The sequence below is a fragment of the Gopherus flavomarginatus genome, chromosome 22 (genome assembly GCF_025201925.1).
Source record: "Gopherus flavomarginatus isolate rGopFla2 chromosome 22, rGopFla2.mat.asm, whole genome shotgun sequence".
NCBI lineage: Eukaryota > Metazoa > Chordata > Testudines > Testudinidae > Gopherus > Gopherus flavomarginatus.
Genome location: NC_066638.1, coordinates 9,210,450 through 9,235,281, shown reverse-complemented (window position 1 = coordinate 9,235,281; position 24,832 = coordinate 9,210,450). Strand labels below are relative to the sequence as shown.

General features: G+C 41.6%; 1 protein-coding gene across 1 annotated transcript in view; it reads right to left on the bottom strand.

Moving 5' to 3' along the window:
* Window positions 1-20,830, bottom strand: part of MACO1 (macoilin 1) — a 50,213-nt gene extending 29,383 nt beyond the window's left edge. Inside the window, exons 1-4 of the mRNA XM_050932226.1 lie at window positions 20,599-20,830; window positions 6,147-6,288; window positions 3,953-4,079; window positions 2,229-2,352 (exon numbers count right to left, since the gene is read on the bottom strand). Coding sequence (XP_050788183.1) covers window positions 2,229-2,352; window positions 3,953-4,079; window positions 6,147-6,288; window positions 20,599-20,678 — 473 coding nt within the window. The 5' untranslated portion in view covers window positions 20,679-20,830. The remainder of the gene's footprint in view (window positions 1-2,228; window positions 2,353-3,952; window positions 4,080-6,146; window positions 6,289-20,598) is intronic.
* Between the last annotated feature and the right edge of the window lie 4,002 nt (window positions 20,831-24,832).

The following is a 24,832-nucleotide window of genomic DNA, read 5'->3' as shown; positions in this document are numbered from 1 at the left end:
GAAAAAAGTCTCATCCACTAACAAAAAAAGGAATCTGCTAGCAAATAAAACCATATTAAATTGATTTAGGGTAATACTCTGCCAAAGAGGTCTTGAAGAATGTGCAGAAGCCCATATCTATAGCTCTGCTTCCAAAAAGTATAACTCTGCTGATCAAGGCTGATAAACTAGATTCATACAAAGTTTTTATATTTATAGGATTTCTAATATTTGTTTTAGGCTTCCCATCAATTTTTTTATCCCACTATAAGTACTTAATAGACCCTGAAATACAGCTACCAGCAATGATCAGTGCCATATGACTTTCTAGAATTAAACATACATTCACTAGGAACTCAGCTTTTTACATGCTTCAGGTGTCCTAGATCACAAACAAATACAGTTGCAGCAGGTGACTATTAACCATTATACAAATTTTTATTTTCTGCTTAGTAATGACACACTATGTAAATAAATTTGAGTTGCAAACATACTGCCGGAATGCAATGATTATTTGCATAAGTATCTGATGTTATCTTTGCTAATGTTTCTTTTGTGATACTGTGTAAAGCTACCTGTAGCTACAATTCTAAAACTCTGATGACAAACTGGAATGTTTTAATCCATTTCACAAGGCAAAAAAACCTCTAAAGAGCTTCTGTAACCCAGCAGCCTTGGAAGCTCCCTAAAAGCGTTTGTGTGGAGGGGAGGGCCCACCAGCACCTGAATCATGGCCCTCGCCCCCGTGCTGCCCCTTCTTCCTGAGGCCCCAGCCTCCTATGCTGCCCTTTTCTCCCAAGGTCCTGCTCCCTGCCCCTTCCCCCCAGGCCCTGCCCACTGCTTGCTCCTCTCTGCCCCCTACCCTCTGTTGCTCACCCTTATGGCTGATAAAAACTGATAGGACCATGGCCCTCCCACTCCAGCACCCCCAGAATTTATTGCATAGTGTGGACAATATAATATATGGAGATACAACTATCTCATAGAACTGGAAGGGATCCCGAAAGGTCATCAAGTCCAGCCCCATGCCTTCACTAGCAGGACCAAGTACTGATTTTGCCCTAGATTCTTAAGTGGCCCCCACAAGGGCTGAACTCACAACCCTGGGTTTAGCAGGGCAATGCTCAAACCACTAAGCTATCCCTCCCGCCAAGTTAGGGGTTGTCTACATGGGGACACTCAGGAAAATTAATCCAAATTAACTAAAGTTATGAATTTAAAGCAGATTAAGCTGCATTAAATCCATGTGTGGAAACTCATTCCGAATTAAAGGGGCCTTAATTTGGCTTAATTTAAATTTACCTCCTTGTTCCTGGAAGAGGTTGAAGACCTTATTTGTGCAAGAAGATACTTCAGGATATTCACAATGGAGAAAAATGTAATAATTAACCAAGTACCACCAATAAACTTTTGCCCATATCAAGCTAAAATTTGTGTACAATTTTTTCCAATATGCTCTCTCTCTAAATAAGAATATTGTACGTTTATAAAAAAGTTTCAAGAAAGGGTATAAAGCTCTTTGTAATATTGTAATTCTCTCCATCTCACAAGCAAACGGTCTGCAAACATGTTGGTTGAACCTGGATAAAGTTTGATCTCACTTTATGTCTAGAATATTCAAATGACAGCTAACAGTGATAAATTTTTTTACCATGAATTTGTATAATGGCATCAAGTTTACCAATAAGAGAAGGATCTTCTGGTGCTCTCTCCTCTCCCTTTCTTTTCTCACCTGAGCACACCTACTGGATTGGGCCCCATAGACAAGTTAGACAGCCAAATGCCTACCTTTCCTTGGTTCATGCACTGCACTGAGGCTTAGGCATCCTGATGCTTGGAGTAGGGGGCTGCAGTGCACATACTGAGAGGCAGAAACATAGTGGCCTAGGAATATTTTATTGAAAAAAAATAAGGGCTGAGCAAGTTTAGGTGCCTACAAAGTTCAGTGGCAGCTGAGCAGGGGCTTTGTGAATCCCAGTGGGACCTGATTCTCAGATTCAGGTGCCTGAAGTGGCAGTTAGGTGTCTAAGTCCTAGAGTGAATCCATTCCTCTGTTTATTTCTTGCATCTTCTTATTCTCTATTTTTATTGCCCTTTATGTCATCTATATTTCATTTTTGTGTCTTTAATGTCATTGACAGTTTTTTCCTCTCAATGGTAATTTTTGCTGTAACATTTAACTGGTTTTATTAATATTGTGCTGTTATATAAAAATTCAATACAAATAAGAGAAGGGACGGAACACTTACCAGTGTGCAGCAAAAGGACGACAAAGGTCTACATGAAAGTTTTTGAGATCTTTAAATCTAATTGCTGCTTCGATATAAACAAAAAGTATCCAAAGCGATACTGTTGGCAAACACACACCCCTCTCTATGGAGAAAAGACAAATACAAGCATCAGCAATACACTAAAGGCAGCAAGTACTTTTAAGTTATTCTTTTAGAAGACTCAAATAAAAGAAAGTTAGTCAAGTCAGATGTAAATATGGAATTAAATAAAGACTAGCTCTTGCAAAACAAAAAAACCCTAAAGATGTTTTAATTAAGAGTTTAGCTCTAAAGCTCTGCTTTATCATCTAGACTCAAATGCTAGGTATCTCAGAAAAATAAAACAGAAAGAGACATATCTGAGGAGATACCTTTTCCCAAACCCCTACAATATGGGAAAGCCCAAGTAAGAGAAACTGCAGAACTCTGGGGCCATGTTACAGTTTATGATCTTTGTATCACGGAAAGGTTATTAAATTAGACTGAACTAGTAATACCCATTTAGGTACCTCTTAGTACCTGATATGAATATGGCTAAAATAATACATGTGAGCAAATTTGTAGCTGAGAAGCTGAGTGGGTAAGTGGAACACTTGTTACCCAACAGACCAAACTCCTTCCCCAAATGCAGGCAACAGTCTCCTTGACACACATTTTAGACTAGCTGAGCATTTGGGAGCCCATGCTGACTTTTTTCTGCACGATTCTCACACTCTTTCATTAGTGCAATTAGGAGTCATACAAAGTGAGGGAGATAACTTTCCTTGGACAGTAGAAAAACAGAACTGGCCACTGGCAAATGTTATGTCATCTTGTTCTATTTGGTGTTTTTCTTAAAGCCCCAACTTTTTGAGGTATGTGATTAGGTGAGAATCTCCACTTTCACTAAAAAAAAAAAAAAAAGAAAGTTTCTAGCCCTCATGGTTGTAGAGAAAATTTTGAAAACATAACCTGAGTGCATCCTAAAGGATTAGAAGCCAAATAACCCCTCCCTCCCCCAAAATGTATTTTTAAAATATTCTTAGGATTTTTAAACCAATCATGATTTTTTGCAGTCTGACTCTTTTTTAAATGCTTGGAGCCAGTAACACTGTCCTTGCAATAAAAATAGTTATTGTGACAAGTGCTTTAACCTGTAAATATCCATGATGCTAGCTAAAGTAATCTTTTAAATAAAGAGGCACACAGCATGTTCTGGTAAGCATTTTTTTTTTAAACCAGTGAAGGGGGGGGGGAGGGAGAGAACCATTTGCTTCATCATTAATCTCTCAGTTAAACAACTCTAATCCAAATAGAAAGAACAGCGCTAGTACTGTCTCACAAAACTCCAGTTCATTTTGATTTAGTGCTCCAAATTTCCTGATTTAAAACAGTTATGCAGCAAGGTCAGGCATTCACAGCTAGTTTTTGCTGTTCTGGGGACTTCCCTAGGTACACTTTTCATGCCACTAGCTAAGGTTTCTTACTGTTTACAAAAAGAGTGCATAGAAAGAAATATTGGGTTAAGGTTATTTTGAAACTAAATTCATTCATTCCCATAAAAAAAGCACACAAAACAGATCTGTGAAACAAACGGAAGGCACAAGCCTAGCTGAAAAAACAAGTTTTAATAAAATCACAGAAACTATATTTCTGAATGTTGCTATGCAATGGTAAGATCTATATTTAACTAATAAGTTGTAACTAAAAGAATGTTGACTTACCTGTGTGCCAGACATACTGTACCCATACATACGTGCTGGCAGCAAAAAATAGCCATTGTATTGGTATGAAGAGCAGACATATTATATTTGATGTGAATGCTACACAAACAAAAAATACTGAGAAGGCCTGAGAAAAGGGAAAAAAGAAAGCATCTTAATGGTTCAATTATATTCCAGAGGAAATGCTAAATATGAAGTACAGCGTAGATGACATCAGGGTTATTGCAACATTAAAAGGTTACTACTATTTATAACAATCGGATTGGCTAATGAAGGTTCTAACCGATACATTTATGTGACAAAACAGCACACGACACAGAACTGTGCAGGTCCTATCCACTCTGCCAGCAAGTCTTCAAACAAAATCAGTGTGTGTGAACATAGCTGCAGGTAGGACTTCAACTGTACTGTTGACAGGCTTTGGCATTACTACATTATCCTCTTGATGTCAACAATGCCATTTTGTGATAACACACTTACAATAAAGGATTAGGTATGTAAACGGATGAGAACATCCCAATTATATTAATGGGATAAAAATATGTAAGGATATAAATCCTGATGCTTCAGCACATAAACCAAATCACTGATAGCAGTTCTGAAGAAACTTTCCTTGTTTCCACTGCTAGATAGGACACTGGCCTAGATGGACCGGTAGTCTGACATGGTATGATGCTTCCCAGGTTCTGGGGCTCAGAATTGCGAGATCATTCTTATTCTGAGGTGCAGGAGACGCTTGGCTTTTGATTTCATGCCTCATTACAGTTGAGGTGTGCAGTTATTTCACTACAACTGCAAGGCCAGCAAGATTCTGTTTCTCACATGAACCAGCAAAAACCCCTTGTTAGCATTTTGGAAAATAAAGATGTTAAAGCCATTAAGTGATTTATAAATACTAAATTATAATTTAAAGGAATATATTCTCTTCCCATGGGCATAACTGCCCCTTTAACAGGTACTGTTGGCATTTAAAAAGGTGAAATATGCTCCTAAAATTTTTGAGATAAAGATTAACCAGTGTTGAGTAACAATTTGCATTAAAAGAATAGTTTCCAGTTACTTTTAAAATATATAATCCTTAGGGGAAAAAAAACATGAATGTTCATAACTTTTGTTCACATAAAAATATACACTTCATAATTATTTCCCTCACTTTCAACTGTGAGTTAATGTTATTAGTGGGAGGCTATTACTTATTTTTAATAATTGTGATTAAAATCCTACATATTGTTATACTTTTCTTGTTAGGGAAGGTCAAGTAAAGTAAAACCTGGATTTTGAGCCAATTAATTTAAAGGGACAGTGTCAAATTAGGAGCCATGGCTGATATTTCTCAAGGAGTTAGATCCCAAATTTTATTGGAATTCATTAGAGCTGGGCACTTAACTCCCTAAGGCGTCTTGTAAAACCCTAGCCCATATTTTTAAACACCACATTCTGTACACAAGTAAGGAACATAACAGGTTATTTAAACAAAGAATTTAGGTTTCACTATTTATTTTCAATTTTTAAATGGCTGCCAGATTCCTACAAAGGTGGAATAAACTTGAAGCAGTTGCAGCATAATTACGAGGCCTGCAACTTTTCAGGGAGGGGAAAAGGAGGAGGAGGAGAGACAGAAAGTACAAAACAAAAAGACAAGCCACACATTAAATCTAAATACTGTATCGTTTTAACAGAGCTAACTTTTAGTCTACTACCAGTATCTAAAAGCTATTTCCAATAAACTGAGCTTCTTTGTTGTTTTCTTGTTGGCACCTACCAGTATCACTAACTTTTTTTTTGGTACTTACATGGCCCCCATTACCATGGTACCTGAGGTCCTCACAAGCTTTTTAATGCCCTTATACTCGCAGCACCCCTGTGAGGTAGGAAAGCACTATTATTCTTATTTTACTGATGGGAAACTGAGGCACGGAGCGGCTAAATGATTTGTCCACGGCCAAATACAAAATCTGTGGCAAAGAAGGAACCTGAACCTAGGTCTCTGAAGTCCTATGCTTGCGCATTACCTGCTAGAACATTGTTTCTCTCAAGAGTAATGACCAGTAAACGCATGCTGAGTTGGTTATATGAGGGTACTATAAGCCTTGGAACTTTTCCATTGCTTTGAGCCGTAGAATTCCCGCAAGTTACAGGTATTTGCTATCACAACCAGAAAAATCAGTTTTCAAGCGTTTTCTTTTATACTTACCAAACCCTGGTATCTGAACGAATCGTAAACGCTCCTGATGAAAAGCCAAAACGGCCACAGATATTCAAATCTGAACTCCAGGACAAAGTCTGCCAGCAATACTAGTGCCCACACCACCAGGAATTTCAGGTACAGAAAGGTACTGTAAAGAAAAAAAAAAAAAAGACAACTGACACTAATTTAAACTCTTTTGGTGAAGAGTGGGATGCCAACAAGAGAACATATTGTTCTGATCAAAAGAAATGTACCATATGCTTTTTTCTTATAATGGTTTTCCTGTAGTGAGATTGATCACCTATAACACAAAATAGAGGTTTGTTCAAACACAAGCTGGCCTGGGCTAATGGAATCTTTAAAATTACACAAAATGCTTTTGAATTTTTGTTTTTACAAAGTGGCGGAAAAGGAAACTTTTATTGCTGTTACAAAATGCTTTAGGCCAACCTCTTTCTTTACCACTCCATTATATTTTTTATAAAGTGAAGTTTTGTAAGCAGCTGGTTTATCATTCAAATGCATGTTGTCATGGCTGAAAGGCTCCACATTTTTTCTATTTCTGTCTCTCTCATATTTGCTTGCAAAGGCCATGTAGTTTTCTGTGTTTTCCCCAAGAAAGTGCTGCAGAAGTTTGGTCCTCTCTTTCTCTCATGCACATACACAGTTATAATGTTAGCAACTTAGAACTCACATGGCATCATACAAATTAAAGACAGGCAACGAATAAGGAAGTCTGTAGCAATTTCAAACTGCCAAAGTGTTGTTTTTCATAATAATCTTTAAAAGTAAAGATGTCCTTTTTAAAAACGGGAATATGGAGGCACTATCACACAGGCTTTGGAAGAGCCAGAAAAAGAAACCATATTTCCTGACTCTCAATCCAACACTTTAAGTACTGGACAACACGAGTCTCGAAATATTGAGACAAACACCGAGTGGTGTCTCAAGTGCTTATTTAGGTCATTCTTACAAGTATTACCATGGTAATTAATATGTTCTGCTACATCAGTGAAGCTGGCAGAAAGAAAGGTGAAGAGTACCCGAAGAAAAGAAAATCAGAGCTCTTTATCTTGCTTAATTACTTCAAAATATGACCTCTTACTGCATTATGTTAACTTGTGTAATAAGTTGTTTGTATAAATATACATAAAATAAACATTTTTTTAAAACCAAGAGCTGCTCCACCATAATATCCTCAAGCAGTCACTTTCTCTGTATCATACTGTTAGCAAGCTCAACGGAACTTGGCAGTTTGTCAGTAGACATCCAAGGGCAAAGAATTAACATGTGCAATGTTGTGTAGGACCATCTGTCTCAAGTTTCTGTACTGTGCATAGCCATCCATATTACCTGGGAAGTTACATAAGTCTTGATAAAAGATACAGAGAAGAAAGCTTCTGCGAAGAACAAATTTACACATAAGCAGTGAGTTACAAGCAACTGAATACCGATTAGCCCTGAAGAGTTAGTGGTGGAAATTACTGAGCTTGTTGCCTATCAGGTAGATTACTTCATTCTGTTTCATTAAAATTCAACAATGTTCTTATCTCAGGATGATGAAGCAAATCATCACAGAAAGAGAAGCCATTATCGCTTACCAATCTCTGAGAATTATTCTTTTCTAGAGCCCGGTACCACCTACGGTTTTTACTGGACGAATTACTGAGCAATTGCACACCTTTTTGCTATGTACATCAAAGATGATGATGCTCTGGATGGCCTCTGTTAGCAACTATTTTAAACAAGACAATCCTCCGTGCATCTCAGAAACCTTCAACCTGTAACCATTTCAGTAATTCTTTAAATAGCAATGCTGAAGTTTTAAATATACGCAGCCACAGAATGACTGTGGTGTGGAAGGCAGAGTGGCACTTTTATTTTTAATCTACTAACCATAACAAAAATGCTAATGTCTTTTGGAAGTGATTATAGTGGTACTGGTAGGAAATGCTAGCTTGCAAACAGGTCTGCAGTAATCAGATTCCCACATCCATACACTCGCACTTGTCTGTAAAGTGCCTAGTACTCAGCTGGTACTATACAAAGAATTATGTAATTCACTCCCTTTTATATGAATGAAGAGACGGATTCTCTGCACTATGAATGAGTGTAAAGATACTCCAGTAGTAAATTAGTGCAAGTTACAAGAGGAATACTTCCTTTTGTACTCATGGGTCCAAATCAGTTAAAGCAGGGGTGGGCAAACTACGTCTCGTGGGCCACATCCAGCCCATCAGACCTTTTAATCCAGCCCTTGAGCTCCACTGCCCTGCTCCGACGCTCCTGCCAGGGAGCAGGGTCAGGGGCTTTCCCCGCTTCGCCCTGCGCTCCCGCGTGTTCAGGACCTGCATGAGGAGCGTGAGGGCATGCATGTTACTCCAGCTGCATAACCCAATTGCACCTCACATGCCATCAGAGCCTGGAATCCAAGTGGGGAAAGGGGGTTAATTTGGTTTAATTATTGTAATACATTGTTACGATGGTATATTTATAATAGTACTGTAAGGTTTTCTGTTTATTTCCACTAAAATATATCTCTATTCAATACATTTTATTAGAATATCTCTGAATTGTTAATTTCATGAGCACTTGTGGCCCACCATACAATTTCCATGCCCAGATGTGACCCTCAGGCCAAAAAGTTTTCCTATCCGAGTTAAAGTGAAAGATGTCAGGAACAGATATGTACATTGTGCAGTCCTGTGAAACATCATACACTCTATTTATACAATTGGGTCAGATTCCAAGATTTAAGACTAGGAAAATACCATACTTCCACCTTAATTTCTTGTAATGGTTGGGTTCATATGGTTAAATCAAATTACTATATGGGATGAGAGAGTGACATTTGTGGACCCTCACGGTCTTTTCTGTTTCACTCCACTGTCCTTGGAGAGCAGAGGAACAGTGGACATTCCCTTCTTACCTAATGTCTTATTAGATTACTTACTAAAGGTCCAGTTCTGCAACCCTGACTCACTGCAACTAGTTCCATTCAAACGAATTAACAAGAGATTTATAAACAAGATATACAAGAAATCTAATTGGCAATGAGGTAAGAAGCTTCATGACCTGAAACATTGTCTACCCCTGGACTAAGTCAAGTTGCAATGCAACTTTGTTTTTAAAATATTGTTTTTATAGTACAATTTCAAAAACATTTTCCTGTATATATGGTTGAAGTGTTTACACAACAGAATGAAAATATTTGCATACATTTTAAATACAACTATAAAAAGATCCTGATAAAGTAATCAGAGATGCTAGTACATTATCCTAGAAGAAGGTGATTGCAGCATTGCCAATAGCCCTGCACTCAAATAATGCCCTCAGAGGATATCAAAACAGCAGCATGACCATAAAAATCTCATAACTTCAACTTTTTTTAAAAAACAGTATGTGGTAAGATGGGTTTTGGTTGTACACTATGTTGTATTCTTTTGAGGTTAAATTCAACCTTTGACACAGGACCTGTACAAAGACCCTCCATGACACAGAACATCTGCAATACTCAGGTATGAGGGGGGACAGGTGTTGTGATTGTGTAGTAGAACCTATAAACTTTATGTGCCAGGGAAGCAGATTCCATCCATGTCAATTCTGAATATGCCAATGGATTTGCACATAAGCAGTTCCAACAGCCAGGAACCCTCATGCAGATGATATTATAGCTACTAGGCTGGAAAAACAGCTGTGGCAGGCATGCACTGAACTTGGGGTTAGAGAGAGAGAGAGAGAGAGAGAGAGAGAGAGAGAGAGAGAGAGAGAGAGAGAGAGAGAGAGTGAGAGAGACAGACAGACAGACACCTATATGTGCAGGATAGACACAAACGTAATTGCTCAGGTTAAGTGTGTTATTTGTGAATTCCATCCCTAGATACTTTTATTTTTCAATCAAGAAAGATAATGACATACAAAAATATCCATTGCCAATCCAAGTGTACCTGACTGCTCCATCATAGCACTGTTTGGGAAACAAAGATATTTGAACCAGTGTGCACTTTTCTGCAGCTGAAGTCCATAATAATGGACATGTTCTCTAACAAATTAGTTTTGCCAAATGTAATGCAAATCTAATAATTATTTAGTTAAAACTCTTTCTGATGCAGAGCTTTGGAATACAGCCATTAAAACTCATTTAACTCTTGAAAGCCATGCTGACTTTCCTCATCTTTTTAAGAGGCCCTTTTACAATGTAACACATACACCAAAGTTGCTCCCACCAATATTAAAAAGCCTATTTTTTCAGATGTATGTTGTTGTTCAAGGGACTCAAGATAATTAAGAGCTTCATCAAATAAGACTGGAATGCAACAGAGTTATTCTTTTAAAAAGGAGACGTTATACACTTGTATGGGCCTCAAGTAGTACCTGACTAATCCTAATCCTGTTTTTGACACTGGTGATTTCTTCCAGTTAGTAGGCCAGACAGCGGTGGTCCTTAGGAGTAAGAAGAGAGTACTTGAACCCTTGCATGCCCTTGTTCCACCCAGATATGGTGTACCTATGTTTGCTATTCCTGACAAATTCTATTGTCTACTTCACAGTTTTTGTCACCCAAATCAGAGAGGCTAAGTAGACAAATAGTGCTCTCCCCTATGCCGGTGTGCCCGTATGCTTTAAACGTCTCAAATAGCTATGGATGTACATGTAAAATAAAGCTCCATTAGAAAAAAATATGCAAATACTTCTTGTTCTGGTAGGCGAATCACAATTCTGTTTGCTTGTTCTTTATGACAAAAATAATATTCCATTATGGCGTTAACAACAATATTTCTCAATTGCTCTTTTCCTTTCCTTGGCTTTGTACTAGTTCCCTTTACTGCCTCAACTTTTGTACTCTTCAAGCTCTGATATTTTCTGGACACTATTCTTCTTTACATTCTCTCACTGTTTTAGTCACTATCCCTACTGTGCCTCACCACCAATATGATCATCCTGCAATTCAAACAGCTACTATTCCTTTGGAGTCTAGCATGAGCCATTTATATCTATGACCCTCTCATATTCATTGATCTTTCTAAGCACATCCACACGTCTCTCCAATTTTGATAGCTGCTGTGTCAGTATCCTCGCTTACAGATAATATTTATCACACAGAAAAATGCTCTTTAACCTTAGACTCAAATGCATTACCCTGCGCCCATTTTAATTCCCCAAGTTAGTTCTTAATATAGAAGAGAAAAACCCTCATGCTCAGATTGGTTGTAGATAATTACCCTTCATTTTAGATATTCAATTTTCTGGTCTGTTACATCATACAAAAATCTGAAATCAGTAATCTGCTCAAGAACTGACAAGGGCAGGGTTCTCTCTATAAAAGTGACATAGGGTCTATTTATACAATGGAAGGCTAGAGGGGGTAAAGACAAAAGATGGAAGTGTTAACCAGAAAGGACCAATGACTTGATCCAGTAGAGCAAACCCAATAAAAAGGTTGATTACTAGTATACTCATACAATGAACATGCAATTTTACTCCAAACCCCACATTAATTGTCTCTCCCCCTTTGGATTTTTGAAAGGTTAATTCATCTGCATTTTTCCCTAAGTGCCAGAGCTGCTCCCTTATTTGCTCATTCTTTATTTTCTCCTTACTACTCTACACCACTGCATTGGGTGGATGCTGCAAGGTAAAAAATGTCCGTAATAATTGGTGAGAACTATATTACAATCTGCAGTGCACGTAAAGTCCAAAGCAGTAGCAAGCTACATTGGTACTTTATTCCTTCATGATCTGTGAGTCCCAAAGGCGGCAAAGTGAATCTTACCAGAATTGATGGCATGTTTCATTTTGCAGTCTGACTCACACAACACAATGGACTGGAAGGCATCTTGAGACTGGCAAAGTGCCAAATGTAGAAGTAGGCTTCAGAGAGGTGAAGTGTAGCACCTATGCAGAATTACTACAGAGCTCACAGAGTCAGTCAGCAAGATCTCAAGCCTGTCTAGCTGAGTCTAGCCAAAATACTTTGAATAGTTAGAGAATATGAATGGAGATTCTCAGATGAAAAAGGTGCTTTATATGTACAAAGGTGATTTGGGGAGAGAAGGGATACAGAATGGGGAGGGACAAGATGTGTATAAGCAGAACAGCAGGAAACAAGAATACAGGACAGAATACATATAAATGGCATGAAGTAAACAGAACGATGCTAATATGGACATATATATGGAAAATATTTTACAATAAGGAAGAGATATTTGAAAAATCCAGAGACGGATTTGCCCCAGTACTAAATCAGTGCATCATATGGAGAAAGCCTGTGTATAACAAGAATTAGAGTAAGGGAAGATTAAATGCAAAAGTTACATATATTTTATGTAATATAAATTCTGGAAGCAAATGTAATACAATGGCTGAACTGGAGGCATGCATTCAGCAATGAGTATGATGTTATTGGAAAAACAGACACAGTCAGACCCACAAAATAACTTAGCTGAAAATACCAAAGTACAGAACAGGTAAAAGTAAAGCAGGCAGAGGAACTGCAATGTGTGCGGAATGAGACACATATGCAGAGGGATGTAATATTACCTGTAGTATTGGGGATGACAAAGTAGAACATTTAAATTTAAGCCAAATTATATCTGAGACCTGGATTTGAGTTAAGGTAAAAAAAAGGTAGTACTGTTGGTTTGTTACAAATCTATAGGGCAGCTTGAGAAGGGTGAGCAGAAAATGTTTTTCCTGTTAAAGGAAGATGATTAAAAAGTGCCAGATTAAATCATAATTGGGAAGAATCTTTATGGATTAAAAAAGCCTAAAAAGAGATCATATTCCTTGAGTTAGAATGTACCATTTTTCCTTACAGTTTATTGAGCTGTCAGCATAGTCAAAGGCTTAACACTTGGATATAAGCCAAATCAGAAGTTAGGCAGAACACAGAATCTAGTGAATATTTTATCAAAAAGTGATCATACCACCAAGAAAAGCAGTACAAAAAGTACTGGACAATCAGAGGCACATACTGTCCCACACTCCACATGTGGATCTCTCAATACCCACTTGAAGATTTCAGACATATACACATCCTCCTAAGCATTCCTTTGGCTGGCAGCCCAGGGAAATGCCTGTGACTGAGGGCAATATATGGTATTAAAAAAAGCCAACACTGAATGCATACAAAATGCTTTAGAGAAAGTTGTTTTGAATTCCATGATATGTAAGGAAAGTCAAATGAAGAGGAGGTTAAACCAGTTGTGGAGTGCATTTGGAATTCATCTCAAATCCTAATCAGCTATAAAAACTGGCATCAAGCGTCAACATGATTAAGTAGGGATATAATGAGCAGTATCAGCAATACAGGTGAAAGATTTTAAACAGATCAAGAAAGAACGAGGCTTGGGAGGACTACTTAAAACCAAGAAACAAACTAAGAGAAAAAAACTTGAGGGGTAAAAAGAGTGTGTGTCAAATTGCAATTAATTGATTAATAAAGAAGATGTTAATATATGCACAGTACAAAGGGTACAAGACCTGATCCATTCAAGAAAGATTGTGGAATAGGTAATTTTAAAAAAATGGAAATGCAGACTTTTGACTTCACAGAAAAATAAGAGAGCAAGTGGCTCTCTAGAAAGTTGACTGGAAGATTTAGGGGAAAACAGTACGTTTAAATTGTAGCGATGTTCTTTTAAAATGTACAGTAAATCCTGCAATACAGCACAGAACTATTACACTTGTACATAGCTGGAGTCCTAGCCTATCCAGGTTATCAAAATACTTCAGAAGCAATGATCATTTTAGACTGTGAGATTGCACCATTGGCATCTGAAGCTTCAGTTGCAGTACACAAGCACAAAGCTGCCAGCAACTGTGCCAGCACGCCATGCTACACAGCACTTAATCATGGCCTGAGGTAGCTTCAAATTGGACATGAGGAACCAGACTAAATGGGGGAAAAAAGGAAAAGGAAGAAGCATGAGAGCAACTGCTGAAAATTGGGGAGAGGGAAAAAACAGGAGACCAGCTCAAAGACCAAGAAGTGCTGCCAGTGGGAGCCACAGTCCGCCGAACCTGCCGACACAGCAGGTAAACTGGCCCAGCCTGCCAGGGTGCTTATCCTGGCGAGCCGCGTGCCAGAGGTTGCCGACTCCTGGTCTAGCATTTACTCACCAAATTTTACAGCTTCCAATCAGTACCTTAAACTACCTGAAATTTAGGTACGTAAGTACTAACCACCATGTCCTCTTCAGAAATTGGGAAGGATAAACAGTATCATTTTATGTTAAATCTTTAACAAAAATTCAAATATATTCCAGATGAAATTTCATATTGAAATTGAATATCTGTCTGAGTGTTATCATAAAAGGTTAGGTTTATCTGAATATCTTTATAAAAACAAACATAGGGACCATTGTACTCATCTCCTCAAAACTTTCCATTAGATCATTACTTAATTTTACTTTTAAGTTTAGTTTTCTCCAATTTTATCCCAGATATTTAACAGTTAGGTATTATTATTATTAATGTTCAACCACCAAATCCAGGAATAACCACAGGCTATCATTGTTTGGTTTTGGTAATGTCTAGTGCCAAGGGGTCCTGACCCTGGTTGGGAGCCTTCAGATTCCACTGGTATAATAAATTAAAATATTAATAATAGTGCAAGGCACATGCCAAACTACCAAGGCAGAGTCCTGTCTCAAATAACTCAGTCTAACAGATACAGATAGTGGTTTGTGGAAGGGGAACAACAAACAGAGATTTTTAATAAAAGTCAGCTAGATTCAGCCTAGGCAACAGGGCAGAAGTGGGTCCTTAAGGGGAACTTAAGTGTGACCACAGTAAGGGGCCTTGCCAAGGAGCTCAGAGAGGTTAAACCATGAACAGTAGCCAAATGAAGAAATATTCATAGTGTGCAACAATTTCTAAATTCATTAATAATTTTGCACAATCTTGGTTTGCTGAACTGATGTAGACACAGTCAAACAGATTAAAAGCAATAATTTTGCTTTTTGAACAATAATGGCCTCTCTTCTTCCTTCGTGTGAGTACGTTCTCTTTGCATACAAGAGTAAACTTCACTTTACCAAAAACGCTGCTCTGGGCACTTAGGTAAGCAGGAGTCTTATAAACGTCACTTGGCTGCCATACAAAATCGAGGAGACAACATTGCGTTATGGAGGTTTTTTGTTTTTAAGAGTCAAGATGCATTCACTGCTCCGTTTGTTTCACCTATCAGTTTTGGGGGCTTCATTTCATCAAACACAAAACCTACTAAGTTATCATCTGGATATTATAAAATGATTATTGCCATTTTTAGGTGGGTCACAGATATTGCTTATCAGTCTTGAAAGTTTAAAAACCCTGTCAAATCACATCAGAGACTACTTACATAATATCATGATATACTGAACTATAAGTGTAAATGGTAAAAGGGAAGGGAGACAAGAGAAGGGGTGAGGAAAAAGGAAAGAACATTCCATATAAAGCACTTCTTGCTGATTAGGTTACCAAAGAAGCAAACCCTCCACGCTAGCTTACCCCTACCTCTTCCTGGAACAGTACTTTGAAGCTGTCTGAATTTTCAGAACAGAAAGTGTCAATATGAAATGAAAACAAAGAATTCCATGAGAAACAATTACTACAAGAAATGTGACGCTCTGTATTGAAAATATACCTACAACTAGCACAGTTAAGTATGATTCTTTTGAAAAAGCAACTACTCACCTAATAATCCATCCCACCTCCACCTCCACCAATCTGTTCAGATGTAAGAGAAGGTATATAATGTTGAATCTCTGTTTAAAAGCAACTGATCGTAGGATTCCAGAAGGGTCTGCCTACATATAAACTATTTTCCAAGAGACTGTGCTCCCTAAATACTATCTTATAAACAGAAGATGAAATTACTTTGTAACTTCCAAATGATATTTTGCTCAAGAATAGACACTCTGAAGCAATTAATATTTTGTTATTCTACTACATTTAACATTGTCCTTAGATTTCCCATCAACTTGACATGAACAAGAGACTAAACAGAGACTGGATCAAAAGAATCCAATGAAGTAAACAGTAACAAATCTATATTTTTTGGAAAAATCTGTTTAAGAAATTATTACATTAGCAAACAAGTGCCAGTATATTATTTGTAAATAAGATTGATAGGTAAGGGATTTCAGATATCAGCCAAATATAGAAATACAAAGGAATCCGTTTCTAGTTACACTATTTCTCACAGAACAACTTTATTTTAAGCAGAGGGTCACTATAATCAGAATCACAATTTGCATATTGAAATGAAGTAAAACTCTGTGGGAATTTTATTATATCACAGTTCAGTATGAATTGGTTCCCTTTTGTAAAGCTAATGTGGCTATTATGCACATTTTCTCAGATCTTCAATCTACTCCACATACAGACCTCAACTGAACTAGAAAAAGAAGTGAGATATTATCACAGCTCATGATTTTCAACAATCAGTGTTTCAAGACTATCAATTTCTCTCTTACTCAAGAATTGTATAATTACTGTGTACCCGAATTGGACAGCCCTTTCTTATTAGCTCAAAAACATTGTTTTCTCCTAATTGTTTAGGGCTTTAGTTGACAGTGTCTTGTCCACTAAGGAAGCTACAAAGTTTAATATTCAAATAAAGTATACCTTAAATTAACTGTGCTCTTTAAAATACTCTTAAGATTAAAACATGTTTTTACAAAACAGCTGTTCAAAAAGATGCTCTATGGTGTTGTGATGTGTACCATATATGGAACATGTCAATGCATGCAGTTATTTCACACGACATAAAAGTCAGGTGCCTTTTGCCATCTAAGTAGTACAGATATTCCTGTAATTTTCATCTTTATAAATGAATTATTTAAAGTTTTATTTTAAACTAGTGCCATTTATTTAACAAGTCAAGACTCATGCCATTATATGGAATGCAAGCATATTCAGAACCATTCTTGACCAAATTATCTACCTTTATTTGTTTAGCAAGTCTTTTTCTTAGAGTTTCTCACTGTTTCAGCTCTGCAATCAGAAGTTCTAATGTGGACAAGGTGCTGGCAGTTGCTGGCATTTTTTACCACCAAGTCATCTAGATTTACTCTCCGCAGTAATTACATGATTCCATATGAAAAACATTGCAATTTTTTCTACTAGTCGTACAGCTCCACAATTTTAATAAAAATTTTTATTAAAAAGTTCTATACAGACACAGCTCTTTAGTATACATGGGTTATGCCAAAGGAGGGCAAACGCTCTCTTATCAGGGAGGTAGGGGGACCAATATATAATTTGTGGGGGAGGGGGAAGTACCATGGGCAAAAAATACCTCCTGACAACTCCTTCACCCTCAAAAAAAGAGTGTCCATCAGTTACACCCAACAACCACAATATATAATACTCTAACCAAATTCTCTGGTCATTCTATTTTTGCCCAAATATATTGATAGTACTTGACTCTATCTCAGGTGGAAACCCATTCTACCTATTCACCATTCTCTCTGTAAAATCATATTTCTAGCGTGCGCACACACACACACTAATGAACAAAAGCCAAAATATGTTACTGTTTACAGTAAAACATCATCAACTAGTCTCTCAATCTGAGATTTTCTTGCTCTTATTTTTATATATGACCCATGTTTAACACCAAAAAACTCTGAGTTTAAAGGGACACGAACTCGCAATTTAGTAATTTTTTTTTAAATGAATTAAAAAAGTCAGTGTCATGGACTGTACCTGAGGCTGCTACCATTTTTTTTAATTTACCCAATCATACCTTCTTATATTTAAAAAATGTCTATCTGCCCTGTTGTGGGGGAAAAAAAACAACAACATACAAGCAGAAGAAACAGTGAAACTGACTATAAAAGCTTATCAAAAGCACAAATAAGCTGAAAAAGAAAAATATTTCTCATCTTTTTCAGTTACATTAAATTTAGGTGTTTCTTATAAGTTTTCACACAGAATTATGTTTTTAAATTGACAGTCCCTTTAAAGAAAACAATTTGCACTAATTCTGACTAAAATAAGCCAATTTACTCTTCTTTAAAAGTCCTATAAAGTTCTCTGAGTATAAGATTATTATAGTAGGTGATATGTCAATTTCACTTCTTTCTAACTGAGGTTTTATACCCTACATAAAAACCTAACTCCTTAACCTTGATAATATGTTAGATGCTGCTGTCCGCCAAAACTCTGCATCCACAATGCCACTCATGCAAATTCATGCTGTCAAACCGCTATGGCAAGTTATCTACAATGTTACACCTCTTGAACTCACATTATTCTGCTCTGTTTGAGGTATGTGGAGAACTCTCCCAAATTGTTATTTCTGAACCAGGCAGCCCTCAAGATGTGCATATTATGCTAAGCCCTTCACTACATCATGTAATGCAGGAGTTCTCAAACTGGGGTTTGGGACCCCTCAGGGTATCACGAGCTGTCAGCCTCCATCCCAATTCCTGCTTTGCCTCCAGCATTTATAATGGTGTTAAATATATAAAAATGTGTTTTTAATTTACAAGAGGGGGTCACACTCAGAGGCTTGCTATGTGAAAGGGGGCACCAGTACAAAAGTTTGAGAATCATGGATGTAATGTTCCAGAAGGATAAATGTTGGAGAAAGGAGTGGAAAAACTCTGAACAAATCCCCTTCCCCAAGTTGCTTCCTTCAATTAGCACCAACAGGACCTTGGTCAGCAGCTCCCACCCACCCCACTCACCCTGATTTATACAAAAAGGGTAGGGTGTGGGGAACCACTACACAGAAACAAAACAGCATCTCAACTAAGTCTATGAAAAGGACAGGGGGAGGGTAAAGGTCTCAGGCAGTTGTTGAGGAAGAGAAGGGGGTCAGGCCCTGAAAAGGAAGAAGAGACAATGTGACGGGGACTTTGGGGGGAAGGGAATCTCTGAGAGGAAGCACTGAGTGTGCTCTAAGAAGGGTCTATGTGTAGGTGTGGGGAGGAGTTATGAGAGGTAAGGGGACAATGTGTGTAGAGAGAGGGGCCCGGAAGGGAGGAGCGTGGCACTGAGAGGAGACAATGTGTGAGGGGGGCAGGCATGAGGAGACAATGTGTATGTGTGGGGGCTGAGAGGAGGCCAAGTATGGGAACCCCTGAAAGGAGGCGACAGGGGAGGGCTGGGAGGAGGCAGTGGGGGGCTGAAGGGAGGTGATGGGGGGGCTGGGAGGAAGCAGGGAGGCGATAGGGGAGGGCTGGGAGGAGGCAGTGGGGGGCTGAAGGAGGGCAATGGGGAGGGCTGGGAGGGAGCAGGGAGGCGATAGGGCAGGGCTGAGAGGGGGCAGTGGGGGGCTAAGGGGGGGCAATGGGGAGGGCTGGGAGGACACAGTGGGGGGCTGAAGGGGGGCAATGGGGAGGGCTGGGAGGGAGCAGGGAGGCGATGGGGGCAGGGCTGGGAGAAGGCAGTGGGGGGCTGAAGGAGGGCAATGGGGAGGGCTGGGAGGGAGCAGGGAGGCGACGGGGGCAGGGCTGAGAGGGGGCAGTGGGGGGCTGAAGGGGGGCAATGGGGAGGGCTGGGAGGGAGCAGGGAGGCGATGGGGGCAGGGCTGGGAGGGGGCAGTGGGGGGCTGAAGGGGGGCAGTGGGGAGGGCTGGGAGGACGCAGTGGGGGGCTGAGAGGGGGTAGTGGGGAGGGCTAGGAGGGAGCAGGGAGGCGATGGGGGCAGGGCTGGGAGGAGGCAGTGGGGGGCTGAAGGGAGATGATGGGGGGGCTGGGAGGGAGCAGGGAGGCGATGGGGGCAGGGCTGGGAGGGGGCAGTGGGGGGCTGAAGGGAGATGATGGGGGGGCTGGGAGGGAGCAGGGAGGCGATGGGGGCAGGGCTGGGAGGGGGCAGTGGGGGGCTGAAGGGGGGCAGTGGGGAGGGCTGGGAGGACGCAGTGGGGGGCTGAGAGGGGGTAGTGGGGAGGGCTAGGAGGGAGCAGGGAGGCGATGGGGGCAGGGCTGGGAGGGGGCAGTGGGGGGCTGAAGGGAGATGATGGGGGGGCTGGGAGGGAGCAGGGAGGCGATGGGGGCAGGGCTGAGAGGGGGCAGTGGGGGGCTGAAGGGAGGTGGCGCGGGGCTCGCAGGAGACACTGGGCGGGAGGGCTCAGCAGTGGGATGCGAGGCGGAGTCATTCGGGCCCGGCATGGGGCAGGAGCGCCAGGGAGCCAACCGGCCAGGCCCCGAGTGCGGCCTAGCGGCGGCTGCCGAGCCGGCCGGGACCCAGCTGGCCGCGCTGAGGCCGGGGGGGGGGTGCGAGTAGCCGCGAGCCGGGCGCAGGGAGGGGATGTTCCGTCCTGACAGGCCGCGGCCCTCGGGTGGGAGGGAGGGAGCGAGCGGCCAGGGGGAGGGGCGGACACTGACAGGCCGGGAATGGGGATCCCGGGGCGGGGGGGGGAAGGGTCCTGCCGGGGCAAGCGCGGGGGCTAGTCGGAGCGCAGACGGCGCCGGGCGGGCGGGGCAGGAGGCCCCGCGGCAGGGGGAGGGGACTCGGCCCGTACCTGCCGTAGATGCCCTCGGTGATGCGGTTCCGCTTTAGCGGCCGCCGGAGTTTACTGCAGTCCGCGCTCCGCCGCTTCATCCTCCCGGCCCCCGCCGCCGCCGGCCCGGCCCCGCCCGGCTCACGGCACCACCATTCGAGGCCGGGGAGATTTTTTTTTTCCGCTTTCTCCCCGCTCCCCTTAGAAACAAAGAAATAAAAATAATTTCAGGTCCCTCCCTCCCCGCCGCGTCCCCTCGCGCTGACGCCGCGCCCCCGCCCCGCCTCGGCCGACAACATCCAATCCGAGGATGACAGAATGGGATCGACGAGAGGTCAAACCAATCAACGAAAGCGAGGGTCGGACGGACGGGTAAGAGAGCCGATCAAAAAGTTTGTCCCGCCCCTCCTGCAACGTTCTAGTGGCAGGCCCGTCCCATCTCTGAGTGACGTCTCGCAGAGAGAAAGAAGGGGGAACTGACAGCACACCCTCCAATTACTTGAAGGGATTTTGTTCTCACCCCACCCACCCGGTCGTTCGCACCAGGCACGTACTCCACATTATGAGTGATAGCAAGGTTGACCAATCAGAGATAAAACAAGAGTGGGCGGGACATTATCCATTCGGAAACGGACAAAAAGTGGGATTATTCTATCTTTGACTGATATTATAGTCCCACCCACACGTTTTGATTGACAGCCTCACTGACTAATAGGCTATCAGGAACGCGAGAGCACATCCCACTGTCCAAAAGTGAGAGGATGCAAGGTCCTTTGTCCCGCTCCGTCTCTCTCATAACGCAGCCGCCCAGGAGCCGCGTAGCCCTGCCTCTAGAGTGACTGACCGACAGCTTCGCCAGTCAGCGAGAAGAGAAAGAACTGGAGAATGGCAGCTGAGCCGCCCAATCCCTGAACAGGGAAGGGGGCGCACCCAGCCCTGTCCAACTGTCGGACCAAATTGGGGACCGTGGCTCATAACAGGCCAATCAAAAAGGGACGGGGACCAGGGCCTGGCCAATCAGAGGTTACCTCCCTAGGCTTGTTGGGCCATAGGACGAGCCTTGAAAGGGTGGCAATTGCCTGGCCAATGGGAGGTCGGCAGGAGTGGGCCTGGCACTAGGGCGGCCTTCCAGGGATGCGGCTGCCTGTCTAGCCAGTAGAGCCACCAGTGCGGGGGGTGAGCTGCTCCTGGGCCCCCAGGGGAGCGCGACGCCGGTGCTGAGGGAACCCGCCAACCCCTTTGCGGGCACTGGGTGTGGTGGAGTCAGGCCCGCTCTGAGGCTGGAGAGGCTCAGATAATGGTGACAGGCCAAGCGAATGGAGCAATATGGTGTCCCCTGGGATGGGCCTGGCCCACATACTCCAGTTATTATCTGCAGAGACAAGGTGGGGTAACTGCCTCACCTATTTTATCTAATCTCCTGGGACTGGCACGGCTACACCTTCTGTACAAGCATTTCTAGTGCTTCCTCACAGTAACATCTGTGCACCACAATACCCTGATTTCTCGGCACAGTCTTGATCAGGATTTGGAAATCACTGGGACTTTCCCAGGATTTATGCTGGGCTGCTGACAGGATTTGGGGAGTTCACTAGCAGCTTGGTAGTATGTCTATATTGAATAAAGCTGATAAGAATGAGATGAGAAGGAAGTTATACCAGACCCAAGCAGCAGCATGTAGGATGTGATGCATTAGTTTTCAGATGGGTAAATTCCCAGTCCCTTTTGCTTAGTGCATATGTCTTTCCCTCTTGGCCATTCCATTGTTTACTAGTGTCAAAGATACTAGCAAATGTCTGTTTGGTTAGAGCAAAAAGACTGGGAGTTGGGATTACTGGGTTCTGTTCCTTGGTCTGGGTCTAATTCTAAGGCCTTGACTGAAGTAAGAATGGACTTAAATTCAATTGATATAAAAGACTTCTAAGCAAAATAAGTGTCCACACAAGGGGGTGTACCAATTTAACTAAATCAGTCTAATCTCACAACTTTCTTGTGCAGTCAAGACCTAACTGAAGTCCAGATGCTGCCCTGAGATCTGTCTGGGCAGGTGGCTGGGTGAAGGCAGCTCTCTCTATGGAGCTCCTTGCAGGACAGGGGCTGTCCTGTGCATTTTGTGTGAATCTCTTAAATGTTGTGCCTCAGTTTCTCCATCAGTAAAATGGAGATAATAACATTTGCCTAGGCACTCAGGCATGTTGACTTTGACATCCTTGCAAGAGAGAGAAGTGCAAAGCATCACCTTCCCTGTGAACCTTTCACAGACTATAGGAAAGTGATCAGTATCCAGTGTGAGCTCAGTCTGCAGAGGGAGTGTCACCTCCTTCCCCTTTGAGCTGGGAAAATGTTCACATAATAGCCAAATCAATTTTAGATCATACATTAATAATGTTGCCTTTCCTTCCCCCTTGTCTTTCCCTTCCTGTTCTTCACTTTTACATTCTAGATACTTTTCTTCTCTGATTTGACCTCCTCTCCATCTTTTTCTCTTCACTGTTTTGTTTAGTTTTTTGTATTCTTTGTCCTTTCTTCTCTTGTCTCTCCCTGCTGTCACTTCTACTCCCATTCTGTTTTGATGGGTCTAGAGTGTGCCTGGATCCTCTGTCCTGCCAAAGGTGGCTGATGAGAGCGCTTTGGGAGGATTTGTGGATGTCCGTGAATTTGTCTGGATCACCTGCCAAATGTGCGTCAGGTGGTGGCTCTACCCCTGCTATTTCCTACAATTTACAATGTACATTTGCCTGCCTGGTATTCTTTTCTTTGCCAGTAGGTGGCTTTCTTCCCATTCATATATACTGCTTCTGTCTCTTGGGCATAGGTGTGCAATATTGTCACCTGCACCAATTTCACCAAAGAAGAACTTTACACACCTCCAAAATACCCTCATGCTGCATACTACCACTGCATCTACCTTCGGAGATGCTATTCCAAGCTGATCTTCTCAGAAACTTTGCAGATGCCATTTTTGTGCTGCTTTTCAGTCTCTTTCAGCACCTCATGTGTAGCAATGAGATGCATAGGGTCTGATCTTGCAAGGTTCTGAGTGCTCTCAGTTCTTCTTGAAGTCTCGGTTTCTCTGATAGCTACTTCTCAATGAATTGGGTCAAGTATTAATTCAATTGTAAGGTCTTTGTGGCAGGGACCATGTTTTGGTTCTGAGTTTGTACAGTGCCTAGCACAATAGGGTCCTGGTCTGGTCATCCTAATTATGTGGCTAAGAGGTATTGTCTGCTTAACTTTGATTGTAAAATCCTTGAGGCAGGGTCCATCTCATCCACCTCATTCTACAGCACTGAGCGCGTTGATGGTACTCAGTACATAATGTTGCTCCCCTGTTTGACCTGAACACTTGGCCAATATTAGGGGTCTTGCAGGTGGTTTCTGTTGGGAGAAGAAATTGATGACGGAGTTAGTATTTTTTTGATGCACTCCCGATTATTTGTAAAGAGTGTACACTAAGTCCTATTTTCCTGGTCCGAGTAAGACTCCAACAGGGGACCATTTCTTTGCTCACAGTTCCAAGCCTCTTTTCAGCAAGCACTTGACCTCAAAGCTCTCTCTTAGCTTTATCTCAGGGTCATGCTACAAGTGCTTCGCTGCTGCCTTCTGTGGTGTTTCAGCTGCCTCCGCCACTCTCACTCTCAAACCTCTCCAGCAAACAATATCTAGTCACCAGTGAAAAACTTCCACTCAGATAATTCACATTCCTCACTGGTTTTGCAGGTCATCTGTGTTTTGGGTAGTGGCTCCTATTGTTTCAACTATTCCATATGGGAGCTTAATTAATTGTTGCTGTCCACCAGCTTCAACATGGTTTCATCCAACCCCCAGCATAAGGGCTGTTAGCTCAGCCAAACTTCAACTTGGATAATTATCATGTTAAGTCTCCTTACATTCCCTGTAGCACCATTGACTACTAGTATTGTTCTTCGCTTCCCCCTAAGCTCTTGTGAAACATTGCTGTGCTCTGTTCAACAGTTGCCGCGTTTCTTCCTAGAGGTGGCTGCATTTTAGAGGTGGGAAAACTGATTTTCGTCTGTGTGACACTAGATTCTTAAACTGTGTAAACCAATGGTGGGATCATTTAGGATGAATGACAGTCAGTGGACTCACACCCTTGGAAGTCATTATTTCACGGTGCATTATTACGATTTGCTCTTGGACTAGTTGTGCATAATAAGGTGCAGGTTACTGAAAGATGTGAAAAGCATGTTCTGATTCCAGACTAGTCGATTTGTCCATCCATCATACCCAAACG